Here is a 14,510-nt window from a genome sequence, read left to right as displayed (position 1 = left end):
TAAAGAAATAATTATGTAAGCAACAAGAAAACGTTCTAAGAGCTTTTTCGTTCTTTCAATTAAGGAAGAGTTGCATAGCACCGTCACTTCCAAAACCCATCATCACTCCCCTCAACTGCAGCACACTCATTCACATTGCTAATCTTGATCCACCAATTTGGCCAAGCTTAAAATACAATAGAACAAAAAATCAAAGAAATCGATGGAACGGTTGCTTTTTCCTACTCTGCAGAAGAAATCTAGAGATGGAATTGGAGTGGTGTTTTTCAAGTTGATAGTTGAAAGGTTACAGAAAAGAGATTACGAACTGGAGAATAACATAGATGCCATTAACGTAACAACAATCAAAGATAGAAAGGAATCTTTATGTATTAACAAAAATTCTGAAAGATGTTTTTGCATTAAAAAAAATTAACAATAAAAATAAATATTCAATATATTAATTTTTAATACCCCTCAAATTTATGGCCACTAGCAAGCACCAACAAACAATACATCCATGTTACATATATTTCCCCTAACTGGTACCAGGTGATACCTTTGATTTCGACAATAGCTCTCTCTTTCCTATGGGAATTCGAAAGCTCTGCAACATCCTCAGGTTCTTCTCAACTCCTAACTCCGCCTTTCTCTTCTCTCACTTCTTCCACAACACCCCACTTCCCCACATGCCAAGTTCCTTCCTTTTTTCAATTGGGGGTTCCTCTCTTTTCTCCCCCAAACACCCTTTTGCGAGTTCTTCCACTTTTCACTCTTATATTGATGTTGGACACTCGTGCTTCATGTTTGGTTCGCATGTCCATGTTCCTAGGTATGTTTGCACGTATACGAATACACCTTACTGGGGTAGTCCGCATGTTGCTTCAGAGCAAGTTTCTCAAATCATTGCATTGATTCGTGAGGATGTTGATGATTTGGGGGCTAAGTTGAATACGATGAATGTGTCTTTGTCTGAGGCATCAGTTATTAACATTTTTCAGAAATTATCAAGTGAGAGAGTGTCAGCATTGAGGTTCTTTGATTGGCTTAAATGTTCAAATCCTAAACTTTGTTGTGATCCTGATATAGGTAGCTTATTTGTTAATAACTGTGGGCTATTGGGAAATTATGAGGCAACGGTCCCCATTTTGTGTGAGTTTAATCTTAACGGGGTGTTTTTGGGAATGAAGGCTTTTGGGTTCTTGCTGGATTTTGATTTGGACAAGGCTTCTACCATGGAATGTGTAAGGAAAGTTATGGATGTGTTCAATGAGGTTGGTGGGGTGTATCAAAGTTGTGGAGTTCCGTTGTTGATTGAGATGTTTGGTGTTTCGGGTTCTTTTGAGATAGCTGAGTTTGTGATAAGAATAGCTGGGAGGAAGGTGAAGCATTATCATGTATTGATGAGGATAATGTGCAAGAAAGGTGATTGTGAAAGAGTAGGAGATTTGGTGAAGGAGATGAAGAGAAGTGGTTGTGATGTGAACGGGAGTACTTATAATTTGTTGCTCAGCTGTTTATGCAAGAATGGTAAGATTGATGAAGCTTGCCACGTATTTGAAACTATGGAAAAAGACTCTGTTTTACTCGATGTGCATACCTTTGATATTGTTATTAACTTTTTATGTAAACGTCACCAATTTGATTTAGTGTTGAAACTTCTTGAGAAAATGAATTTGAAGGGTATTGAACCTAGGATTTTAACTCATGCTGCAGTAATCAAGTCCTATTTTGAATCAGGAAGATATGAGGAAGCACATAAGTATGTGATTGGTTCTGCAGGTAAGCTGAGCTATTCCAGCAATGCAAACTACAGCTTACTTGCTACCCTTCATTTGAAGAATGGAAATGTGCTGTTTGCCCATAAGGTTCTTTCTGAGATGATGGACAAGGGTCTTAAACCTAATTTTTCGGTGTACATGAAGGTAAGGAAGTGTCTTGAGAAGGGATATGGAAAAGATTTGTCTTTGGAATTACTAAGAAGATACTCAAGCTTGATTGAATAGTGAGGAAAGATGCTGGACTTTGTGTAACAAGATGCTGTAATTTCTATGTGGGTCAGGGTGAGGATATCCATGGGTTAGCCTGACCCCAAAAAAACACAATTTCTATTTTCTGATGTTGTCTCCTTGCGATTGGAGTGACGCACAATTGGTGAGAAAAGAAGAATCCTACTTTCCATCCCTTTGTGATTGCTGCAGCAATTTTGATTTCTGAAGTATCTGTGAGACGTCTCTTTTGCTGCTTCTATTTTCTGGTAAGATTAATCTTAATCCCAATCCTATTTTCAATTTCCCTAATCTTAATGAATCCCATTCATGAATCTTGTTTTCTTGGTGATTTATAGTTATTTCGTGTCCCTGTGAATCTGTTGTTGCTAAAATCCAAGTAAGTGCTAATGTTTGATATCAAGTGAGGTACAGACTTGCGAATTGGTTTAATGCTGCTTTTCCTTAAGTTGGTTTCTTAAAATTGAGGATTTTCGAGTTTGTAATTAGTACCGAGAGTTTGATGTCAACTGAGGCACATACTATGAATTGATAGTTGACTCATTTAACATGGGTTGTGTAGAAGTCTGTGCCTCACACAATATACAAGGAGCTATTAGGCACTAAAAATGTGATGAACTGTTCTAAATATTGATAATATTTTTGTTATTATTGATAACAATAGTAATATTGATTTATCTTTTTCTACATACAGTCCTGAAAGTGCTGGCTTTTTACTTATGGATTCTGTTGCCTTCAATGTCACATTTTGGCAAGATTGGAGGGAATGGGTGGATGTTGAATATAAGGGCTTAATAGAAGCTTAGTTGTGTTAAGAAATCAACAAATAAATTGAGAACCCAGTTTGATTAATTTGTAACTTGCTTGGTGGTGGATTATCAGTTTGATGTTCATGAATGTGCTTAGCCTTTGTACCAAATACCTTGTTTGTCAACCATAATGTCTCTGGGCTGTTAGTTTATGGAAGCAAGTCAAGCAATTTTAATCATGCTTTGGCTCTAGCTTAAACATAGCTCAACAACAGTATATGCAAGTTCATGTAATGCAATTTTCAATTGGCAAAACAGACTTCAAGTTGACACTTTATCTGAAGGTCAGTTCTGATATAATTAATTGTAATATACTAATATTGATATGCCCTTGTCCTGTGTTATTTTATATTTGCTTAGTGAAATAATTAATTGGGGCTGATATGTTTCACGCTGGGAAGTTATGTATTTGTTTTCCAAGTACATAAAGAGATATAATAGCAGATTGGCTTGCACAAGCTGCTGATATTTGATTTCAGTCACTGGATGGTTTTGTTAAATCTTTTGCTGTGATCTTTCATCAACTTTTTATCTTTCATAAATTGTTAAATAGCCGATATTATAGTAGTGGAATTTTAATCTGTAACTCACTGATTTCACATCATTGTCGCACAAGAGATCAGAAATCTTCTGTGCCAATGAGATGAGTTGCTTGTGACTATAACTCTTCTGATCAACTCTGATAGCAACACTATTAGGAGCTGCAGGTTCTTGCTTAGCAATTGCTGATAATTAGTGAGTGCGATAATTCCTTTTTTTTTTTTTTGGTTGATGCATGTATGCTTTATTTGTAAGGCTTATGGCTTGTTCATATGCATTTGACTTTTTGCTTCATACCCTGGTTGTTATATATGTTATTATGTAACAATAACAACCAAGTCTTATCTCATTAGGTGAAGTTGGCTACTTGAATTATACGACGCCATTGAACTTAGTGTCATCGTGTGTAATTCATATAAAAGGTTTTGACAAGTTTTATATTGGCTGCTGAAGGCCTAACACAACTATTCTCCTTTACCTAGACTTAGGACCAGCGATGAGGTTATGGTGGGAGTTTATATATATGTTATTATATATTGTTATATAATTAAAATTAAGTGAATTGAAGTATTGGCAATTGTTTGCCACGTTTCAAATGCACGAGAAAGGAAGAATTTGATAGACAAAACCTTACAGGTGACTTTTGAAACTTCCTTTAGATTCAAATTTTTATTCGTTTAGAAATTATCTTGTCCAAGTCAAATAGAAGTCTCCTGTTGATTTCATCACTTCAAGCTCGATAAGTTCATCCTTGTTTTTGGTTCATTTATCAATTGGCCAAGGAAATTGTATCTGTTACTGCTATATGACCTCTGAAACTGGTGAATCATATTTTTTAGAAGTGTAAATCCAATTACACCATTATGATTTGTTGTCTAATTAGTGCATTGGTTTGAATCTTTTATTCGAAGTCACTCTTTAAATAGTTGATTGCTGTTGTATGGCATGGTTAACATTCTAGTTTGTTGGAAATGGATCTTGTCACGTTTGAGATTTTCACATGACCTTTGTAAAAAAATTATATCCATCATTTTATCTCTAAAACATTAAATAAGTGAGGCAGAATTTGTAAAAATTGAGCAATAGAGACGGTTTTTCCCCCTCATGATAAGGTTATGCAGAAATCTAACATTAAAAAATCAATTCCCTTGTTTGCCACAAAAGTATGAAAAGATAGATATACATATAAATAACATCTTAATAAATACTTTTAGGAGATACATATTGTAACATCCCCAATTTCGGTTTACTCGTCATGAATTGTTCGTTGTTATTTAGTGACTCTTCACTTCATTCTTTTTACTCGAATTTAGTTCTTGTTATGAATTAAGATATTTTCTGAGATTGATTGATTTTTAGCTCATTTTTTTTTTATTATTGTGTTGATTGTCCAATTGGTTTGTGTTTCTTGCTTGCATAATTTTTTTTTTGTGCAAAGATGTGATAATGTTTGATGTACTTTTTATATACATATGTCTTCATGGTCGTGTAGTGGAATATTTTGGAAACTCTAGGATAGCAAGACAAATCCTCGGACAAAATTGTCCTTTGATTAAAAGTAAGTGGATCCTGCTTTATTATTATTGTTATTATTATTATTATTGTTGCTATTGTTAATCTCCTGATCCATTTTATTTGTTTATATTGTATTTTTTTCACTTGAGGAAGTAGTTACACGTGTGACTTTTTGCATTCCCTAGCCGTTATTAATGACTCTCTCTCTACCATCAACCCACTTAACCCTAGTCAGAATATACCCAAGCCTTTTTGTTTTTCCAGTTACCTCATTTATGAGCAACCTTCCCACCATGAATCACTACAATTCACGTGGCAATTATTTGAAAATTTTTCTCTTAAAGGGAAGGATATCCTTATATATATTTGTACTTTATGTACACGTATATGTTGGTGCATTGCTTTATAGAGATTTCTATTTTGACTTAGTGAGATAGAGCCTTAGTAAAAATTAGGCATTGCACATATAAATAACATTTTAATAAATACTTTTAGGAGATAAAATAAGAAAATTAAATAAATTAATTTTTATAATTTAAAATTAACTCATTCTTTTATTTTTTTTAAAAAAATCATTTAACTTCTTCAAAAAGTATAAGTTAATTTTAAACTGTAAAATTTATTTATACATTTTACCTTTTTTTTAATAGGTATTTTTTAAAGATTTAACTAAACTGAGTCATACAATAAGTATTTTCATTTAGGGAATAGAGGCTGCTAGATTGCTTGAATCTGAGGGCATACAGATTTTTGTTTACTTGTTAAATATTTCACAGAAAAGTGTTAAGGTTAATACATGAAGGATGTCATTAGTTACTCTACTTAAAGGCTTGGGTCATTCGGTAGTAAATACATTTTTCTGTCTTGAATGCTTTTTGATACATTGCAAATATTATCTCATAACTTGAGGAATAATCTGATTGTAACGTTGATATTTTATTTGGTTCCTTTCTACTCGGATACAAATTAACATAGATATTACTTTCTGCAGAATTGGGCACGTAATCATTCCGACGACCCAGAGATAGAATCTGTCCAGCTAAGAGGAGAGGACCCTGGCTTGGCATTGGTCTTCTGTCCATTCTCTTGCTCTTTTCCTAGAATATAAATTTACTTTGTGAACATTTTTATTTTATTTCTTATTTTCCTCTTTTTTTCGTCTCTATTTCACTCCTTATCTAAACAAGTGTTTTTTTTTTAATTTTTTCTCCTATTTCAATTCATCTAAATAATATATATATATATATATATATATATATATATATATATATATATTTTACTGTATTTTTATTTCATTTCTTACATTCACATTTCTTTCTGTTTTTTTCTTCTCTGTTTCACTCCTTATCTAAGCAATTGCATAATGAACACCTCATGTTTTTCTTTTTATACCACTCATTTTAATTTATATAACTTCTATTTTAAAATTACCCTTATCTTCAACATTAACATCTCGATTTCTCATCTTAACAAAACTACCTTTGTACCATTTTTGCAAAACAACTTCAAAATTAGCTTCTTTCTAAGAGTGAATCCATTAAAATACTTCTTCAAATTAAACTTGTGAATTAATAGTTCTAACTAACAAAGATATTCACATAAGTTCTCAATTTTCTTGCCTGTTCATATTTAATAAGATGTTGAGATGCATTGCTTCAAAGGGATTAAATCATAGCATAGATTTCAACGTCCAACCAAAAAATGTGCAATAATGACAGAAAACTTTCCAATATAGAAGCAAAATTTTCATTCAAAATAAATATAACACGCAAAAAGAATATGATTATCCTCTTCACGGGGATGTGGGGGACCCAGCAATATCCTATTTGTTTTCCTATCTCCAAATTTTACATAATATATTTGAACCGTATGTGAACAAATAATAAAGGCCACTTAAGATGGCCTACCGTCTAAACTATATCAAGTCTTTTTCAGTTCACTTCATGAGCTCAATCACATGGGTTTTGTCTCCCATATCTCACCAGCTGCTCAACTGTTTCTGGATTTTTGAGTTGTGAGATGACCTACCACCCTTGTCTTTGTAGGAATTCCTGGACGCAAGAGTCTTTCGTCCCCTATGAGCTGCTGCAATGGCATGTCGTCTTTGCTTGTTCAGGCTCTTAACGAGTTCAGCTTCATTTTCCGTAGCATTTTGATTGTTTTCCTCCTGTACATGAAAATCACCTTCATGCAATGCCCAAATAACAAGCCTTCTATAAACTAGAATAGTATAAAGCTCATTCGTTCCCTTTTGATTTTGACAAGAAAAAAAATCATCTATTGGATCTTGACAAAAAGAAAATCAAATTGATAATGGGATACCACTACCCTTTGGAACTAACCCAAGGAACCCATTTGTAACATTCGCAAAGTGCCCTTCACATGGCAGTTTTACCAGTGTTCTTATTTAAATACCCGTTTTTAACTTTTTATAGGGGCAATGCAAGGAAATAATGTTCTACACTAAACAAAGATACAATAAAAAAATGAGCCTAGGATTGAGAAAAATCTAGATTTGGAATACCATGTAAATCGCATCAAGATTAGAGAAGACATTCACTAGAAGAGCATAGCCATAATATGCCATGTTTATTTCAATTTATTTTGAGGAAATAATCACTTACTTTCGACACATTTGTGAGTTTTTAAAAATTAAGCAATAATTTCCGTAGGAAAAAAAGGCTAATCCAAGCAAGCATTCAGAGATAAGCTATTTACCAAAATACCATCATAGGTCAACCTTAAAGGCAAGAAATTCTGAGTTGAATATTATGCAGAGGAAAAGGAAGATGCACTGCCATAACATTGAGATAACCACCCAAAAAATGAATACAGCTTTGCTTACCTCGTCACTTGCATCGTCCTTTTCAGATCTCCTGCTTTCACATGCTTCAGAGCTCTCCTCTTTTCCCTGACTTTCATGTCCCTCGTCCTGGTTAAGACATGGATTCATTTTGTATAAATAGAATAGCGATCCTTAAATTGCAGAAAACAGAATAACACATTGTAATGTCTATCTCTGAACTTTACATATGTTTGAACTTTGAACAGATAATAAAGGCCACCTATGATAACCCTTCACTAGTTGTACGTAAAACTAATGAAATAAACTGAAAATTTATGGCAGGATATACATGTACACTAGTCAATGGACAAACTATAATCAAATTGCAGAAGAAGAAGAACTGTTGGATATTCAAATTAACATCTCACAGTCCACTTAGCATATTACAGAAAATCCTACATCTAATCTCATGTTCTGAACAATGAAAATATCAAGCTCAACCACCTCAAGTCCAAAAAGTAAGTTTGGTATTCTTCCTAAGTTCTCCAGCATTGCTTTCCTAAGAAAACATCCATTACCTTCCATCAACATAAATTATATGTTCTGTCTGTATATTAGAGTGAAGGGTATTAACATTTTAGAAGCCCATTATTCTTTAATTCATAATTGCATAACCTACTTTGGTCAGTCCTCCATGGATGCTGTGTGGAGTGAAGGAACATGCAGTCTTGGATTTTCTCAAGTTGTCCTGTCACCCAAGTCAAGACCTACCACCCTTAGATTTAGCTCATAGTTTCTCACAGGAAAAATCCCCCAATCGGGTGAGCCCATTTTGTTTTTTTAAATTTAGAGGGGGGGGGAAAGGAAATGGGTAGCAGTAGTAGTACACAGGTTCTGCATATCATTTGTACATATACTCTATTAGTAGACTTAGTGGACACCATTTCTAAGGCTACTATTAATTAAGAGCAACATCCTAGTCACTGCTACCCATGACTACCAAATGCATTGTATCATGCGATACATGACCACACTATTTCCTAAGTGCATTAACTAGTACTCTTTCCAACAGTTTTATCTCTTTTTTTGCGCTTGCCATTGTTTCTCTCTCTTTACATATACTTCTCTCCTAAGTGATTTTATTAAAAAATAAAATAAATAACAAAACCTTTGTCCATTACCTGTATCTCTTTTACAACAACAAAAGTTAGTATTACCTGTTCCAATAAATGTGAAGAACCATCATCTAAAGTGTCTGCTTCGTTCAGATCTTCTACTAGGTCAACCCCTTCACTATCTGAATTTGTATCACTCTCTGCCCCGCCTTCAATGAACTGCGAATAGATTAGAAGAGCTTTGAGGAAGAATCAAATAAAAGATGAAAGTTTGACAATCCAAGCATTATATCTAAAAACAGACAATTCTATTTATTCCCCATGTATGATAATGATATGCTTTGCCAAATGGAGATTCCACAGTGGGTGTTAGGGGCTAAGCTAAAAGCAGTGGAAAATATAAAAAGTAAAATTATGTTGCCTTCTGAAACAACTTGATCTCCATATTTTCCTCGCCTTCCCACAAGAACAAGAGAAACACTATACCCTCTGAATATCTTCTTCATCCTTTCTAGTAAAGCCACTGGCAGCAAGTTCCCTATCTAGAAAACCAGCACTTCTCTCTATTGCAGAAAAACAGGGCTTTCCAGCTTCATCTCTCCCTTCATCAGAACCATCAATATCATCTGTGCTTTCTTGAAAAGAAAGATTGAACCTGAAATCAAGAAGATGAGTAGTCAAATATGAAGATAACTGATTGAGCAGCCAAATACTAGATCCAAAATCTTTCAACAACTTCAGCAACCAAAGATATATCAGCCATTTAATACAAAATAGGAGATGCAATACCCATAAGTACTATGTGTACTACAAGTGTATGGAAAAAAAAATTACTAAATTCTTTAGATAAACAAAAAGAAAAAAATTAAAATAACAACAAACCTCTTCCTAAAAAACTTAAAGATGCATTCAACATCACGGTTAAAGTACCTGAAATAAGGATAAATAATATTCAGTTAAATCAGAAATAGAATATATTTGTTCAAAATCTACAGATGAAGAATTAATTACTGACTTTTCCATTAACACCATTTACTAAGGCATATGACTATTGCATTAGATGTTCATCTTTCGGCATAAAGTAATGGTATAATTAGATGTTCATCTTTCATCATAACATATATCATGAAATGTGTTGCAATAATTAGCATACAACTCCACATGCCAATAAAGCTGTACATTTCTAGATTGAATAGCATTTCTTCATCCACCATATCCCACAAGAATCTAGAAGGAGGGTTGGACAAAATCAAGATAATAGCACATTTGGTTTAACTTAAATATAGAGAAATAATTGTTGATTTTTCAAAAGTTTTTTCATTAAAGTATTCATCTCTATAATAAACTAAATTGAGCATGTGCTAAGATCACTGTACTAGTTTATCAATGATTCTTGACTAATAGCATCATTTTACAACTGGCAAATGACTGCAAGAATGTATATTTTAGACGAGCAGTCAATGGGAACAAATGAGATTACCATGGGATGTATATAACATAATGCAAGAATAAGCAGTTAGAATTATCAAGGCATTTGAAAGAAATATCTCATAGAAATGGTCAGGTCTTTTATATAACTGGTCACCTATTATAGGTGCTTGATGAATTGTGCACTAACTTCACATGAAAATTGCATTATTTGAACAGAATATTAATGACATTAAGAGGGAGTGTGAGTTGGAGAAGATGAAAATTGTCAACGAGGAAAAAGACAAGGTTTGACATGACATGCTAGCATTTTTATCATGTAATTTCCATCCACATGACGAAAATGATCTGAATCCATTCCCTTGCTTGTTTATTGTTGCATTCTCTCTTTTTTATGATATTATCAGTTTATGTTAGGACATATTCTAATTTGTTAATCTGTTAGTTTCATCCATTTTGCTTTCAGAATTAAAAGGAATGAGGTCAAAATTACTGATCCCTATTTTGAGAGTTATTTATCAGAGAATGGATTTTCTTTTAAAAAGGTGATAGCTATCTTTCGATAAAGAATAAAAAACTTGCTATGTAGCACTCCTATACATCTCTGATATTGCTTGTGATAAGGCCCCATTCCTGAGTGGGTCAATTGAGCCTTTGGCCCATGAAGGAAAATCCAATCCCAAGCAGCTATTTGTGTATTCACGTAGGAAGATAGGAGGAGCTGACGTGGCATGAGAGATGGGGGGAAGGCAGTTAGAGGAGAGAGAAAAAAAAAGAGATATTTCTGTTATATAGGAATCATGGATGATCAGGGGAGATGATTTTGTTTTTGTTGCATTTGGGTAAAGGAAACATATTTGTTTCTCTATTAGGAGCACTGCTCTGGACAGTAAGGAGTCTTTCTCCTTTCTGTATGTTCTTTACTGTAATTAATATAGAATCACAGTTATTCTCTTCCTCTTTTCTTTGTTCTATTTCATATTTGCTGTTGGAAACCGTATTAGCTTGGATTTTTATTTTATTTACTGATGATATATCTCAATTGACAACCTTCTGCAAGCTATTTTTAGGTTTACTGAGCAGAATGGAAAAATATATGAAGGTGAAGGTTAGGGGGAAAAGAAGTGACAAGTTTCAAGCAACAGAGCCCGAGCTGTTTAAAAACTCCTTGCATGCTATTGAAGATGAAAGGTAGATTGGCACAGGAGTGTCTTGGGTGGCGATAGTTTGTGGGAACTAACATATCTACATGTAAATAATAATATGAATATTGATTTTTACTATGAATATTGATTTTAAGCTTAAAAAGTATGAAACTTATATGCCCACATGCTACTCTCTATTGATAAGTAACAAACTTATATAGGTAAATTTATCCTATTAACCCAAAAAAATGTTAGAAATTTTTTAAAAATTAGCATATTCTAACTCATGAGTTGCTTTGGCAAAATTAAATTGCTACCTTATAATTTGGAATGAGATGTAAAATGAATTGAATAAATCTAGAAATTAAATATATAATGTAAATCATGTTAGTTTTATACCATACAAATGTGAAGATACGAGTATCTACATGATAAATTAATATATAAATTACAGAAATACTCTTTCTGGGTAAAGAAAGATTCATTACTTGAACACACTATATATTAGCCTATTAACTTCTAACTGAAGTGTGATTAAAATGCAAATGATGTGCAGATCTTGTACACTTTTTAGCAAAAACAAAACATAGCAAAGTGACAGGTTCAGTTCAGAGTTGTGACAAAAACAAAATTATGAGAAAGATTATCATACAAGGAGAAGACTCTTACATCTGTGCATTACGGTGTGACACAGATACCATTTGTGGAAAATCAATCATTGTAATTTTTTCATCATCATCAATCTACAATGAAAGCAATTCAAAGCATAAACCAGATGTGAAAACCAACAGAATAACAGATTTCATGAAATAAAATTTAGAATACTTTTCAATCATTATGCTCGCATGTAAGCACAAGTAATTCAAGTATACCATGATGTTAAATTCATTGAAATCACAATGAATGAGACCATGCTCTGCCAGCCGAACAACTAGACCAATAATTGTCTCAAAAACTGTCTCTGGATTCTGTAACTGCTTTACCTGAACACTGCACTTGAAAAGTCAAATAGAATAATCAAGCAACTGCTTAGAAAAACCAGCAAAAAGAGTTAAAGATTACAAACAACAAAGCCTTAAGAACAACAGACAGAAGGAGAAAACTTTAAAAGTTAGCAAAATTCAAGTACACTTACAGAGGGTAACCTTGGACAAGTGACATGACCACACAATGTCTATTTTGTTCTACTGCATTTGGAACAGGAAAGCCATGTGTTTCCAAAGCCTGCTCAAGCAAAGCACGTGTCACTAGAATGTCAAACAAAAAATATATAATTCAAATATACAACTAGACAGACAAAAGGGGGGGAAGAAGGGATAACCTTCATGAAAGCAAATTCTTTAAGTGCAGCAAGGCGAGACAAATAGAGCCAATTATAACTACTACGATGTCTTAAATAGTCACGCTTAGACTTGACAGCTCTAAAAGAGACTCTACCAAGCCTATGCAACTTCATGGCTAGAACTGTTCCATCTTCACGGGCCACCTCAAATATATCTAGCAGAGCAAAAATGCCATAAATATGAGCAAATGAGTGCAAATTGAATGAAGGCAAGGGCACCACATCTGAACACTAACGTACCAGATTCCTTTCCAACGCCAATTTGGCGACCAACAGCCACAAACACTCCTTTGTTCACCATGGTTTTAATGGCAAGAAAATCATAACCAAGGTAGGTAAGGCGGAATCCATCATCTAAAACCAAAGTAACCTTCCACATATTAGAGGGTCATCGAGATAAACTTTAATATACCTTATCTTATTTATTATTATCACAATGATCAAGATTATTTTTTATAATTAATAATTAAGGTACCAACATTTAGAAGAGTCATGATGCAACAACTTGTACTTGAGTAAATTTTTCAAAACCTTGTAGGTGCCCCCATGCCTATACACAATAACATTAGGAATTAAAATAAAATAAAATAAAATAATAATAACGTGATATCGAATGCGAAACAAAAGAGTAATGAAATATACTTAAGACGAGCAATTCGGTCGATGAGTTCAGTGGGTACAATTTCATGCTGCAACAATGGAAGAATTTCATTAACTTCAGCTCGAACAACAATATATATATATATTAAATTGGAATTTGAAAAATATAACGGTGTAAGAGAAGAGACGCACATTCCTCATGCCCAATTCAACAGCAGTGAGAACCCTAAAATCATCTTTGGAGAGATATCTCAAGACATCTACGTCGAGCTTCATTCCCTTTCTCCTCTCTTTTTCTTCTTCGTTTTCAATTGAAGTTTGACGGCGGTTCGCACGGCTGAACCACCACTTCGTCTATGCCACTATTTGAATACGGGTTGCTTCTGATGTAAACTCGGGTCTTCTTCAATGCTTCCAAAGACTTATTTCGGCTGAAGCGTGCATATGCATGTCACAATTGCGCTTGAAGGCCCAAATAACAAGCCCAAAGCCCATTAAATATTAAATAAAACTGCATTCAAATTATTTTAACAAAAAATCAAAAAGTATCTTCAAATTTAATAGGTTTTACACTAATCTTTAATTATAATTCGTAATTGTCACTAACCTAAAAATATTTATATATGATATATTTTTAACATAATTTTCTATCAAATAAATCAACTTAAAAATATATAAATACAATAAAATCTTATACAATTATTTCAATTTTAAACTAGGTTTAAGATATAAATTTTATTTATTTAAATAAATAAGAAAATTAAAATATTTTTTTTTCACACCAAATTTAAACAAATATTCAATTATAATTCAATCCTCTACATGCATGTATTGTTACTTCTTGTCTACAAGTAAAATATATATATATATATATATATATATATATAATCTAACCTTTTTAAAATACAACAAACTTATTTATCTAAGTAACAGACTTAATTTAAAATTTTTAAAACTTAATTAATTGAATAGACCTGACTTGAGGTTAAAAAAAATTATTAGACTTAATAGAATAACCTATTTAAGGCTTATAAATTTTATAATAATATATTAAAAAATTATAATATAATATTTTATTAAATAAATTATATTTTATAATAAATAAAATTTTAAATTAGAAATTATAATCTTTTTCTTTATAATTGGAAAGTGTCTCTACTACATCTTTTAAAAGAGTGTGTGTCGCTTGTTTTTTTTGCATTGCTATTGATAGATATATTTTTTATACATATTACACTGATTA

At 32.8% G+C, this 14,510-nt stretch overlaps 2 protein-coding genes across 2 annotated transcripts; one reads left to right on the top strand and one right to left on the bottom strand.

Annotated features, from left to right (window-relative positions):
* Nucleotides 1–517: 517 nt before the first annotated feature.
* Nucleotides 518–5,907, top strand: LOC113867903 (pentatricopeptide repeat-containing protein At3g06920-like). Its single transcript, XM_027503410.1, has 2 exons — nucleotides 518–2,236; nucleotides 5,844–5,907. Exon 1 carries the CDS (start codon nucleotides 570–572, stop codon nucleotides 1,983–1,985), a length of 1,416 nt encoding a protein of 471 aa, XP_027359211.1. The 5' UTR covers nucleotides 518–569; the 3' UTR covers nucleotides 1,986–2,236; nucleotides 5,844–5,907.
* A 672-nt stretch (nucleotides 5,908–6,579) lies between these two features.
* LOC113867342 (serine/threonine-protein kinase rio2) lies at nucleotides 6,580–13,665 on the bottom strand. The gene is made up of 13 exons (XM_027502608.1): nucleotides 13,460–13,665; nucleotides 13,310–13,356; nucleotides 13,147–13,217; nucleotides 12,908–13,021; nucleotides 12,647–12,822; nucleotides 12,461–12,549; nucleotides 12,198–12,315; nucleotides 11,995–12,068; nucleotides 9,635–9,682; nucleotides 9,239–9,407; nucleotides 8,855–8,971; nucleotides 7,698–7,784; nucleotides 6,580–7,019 (listed from the first exon to the last, which is right to left on the bottom strand). Exons 1-13 carry the CDS (start codon nucleotides 13,541–13,543, stop codon nucleotides 6,831–6,833), a joined length of 1,383 nt encoding a protein of 460 aa, XP_027358409.1. The 5' UTR covers nucleotides 13,544–13,665; the 3' UTR covers nucleotides 6,580–6,830.
* Between the last annotated feature and the right edge of the window lie 845 nt (nucleotides 13,666–14,510).

The sequence above is a fragment of the Abrus precatorius genome, unplaced genomic scaffold (assembly GCF_003935025.1).
Source record: "Abrus precatorius isolate BTA unplaced genomic scaffold, Abrus_2018 Scaffold5, whole genome shotgun sequence".
NCBI classification, from domain to species: Eukaryota; Viridiplantae; Streptophyta; class Magnoliopsida; order Fabales; family Fabaceae; genus Abrus; species Abrus precatorius.
The sequence above is the reverse complement of the archived record's forward strand: the minus strand, read 5'-3'. Positions and strand labels throughout refer to the sequence as shown.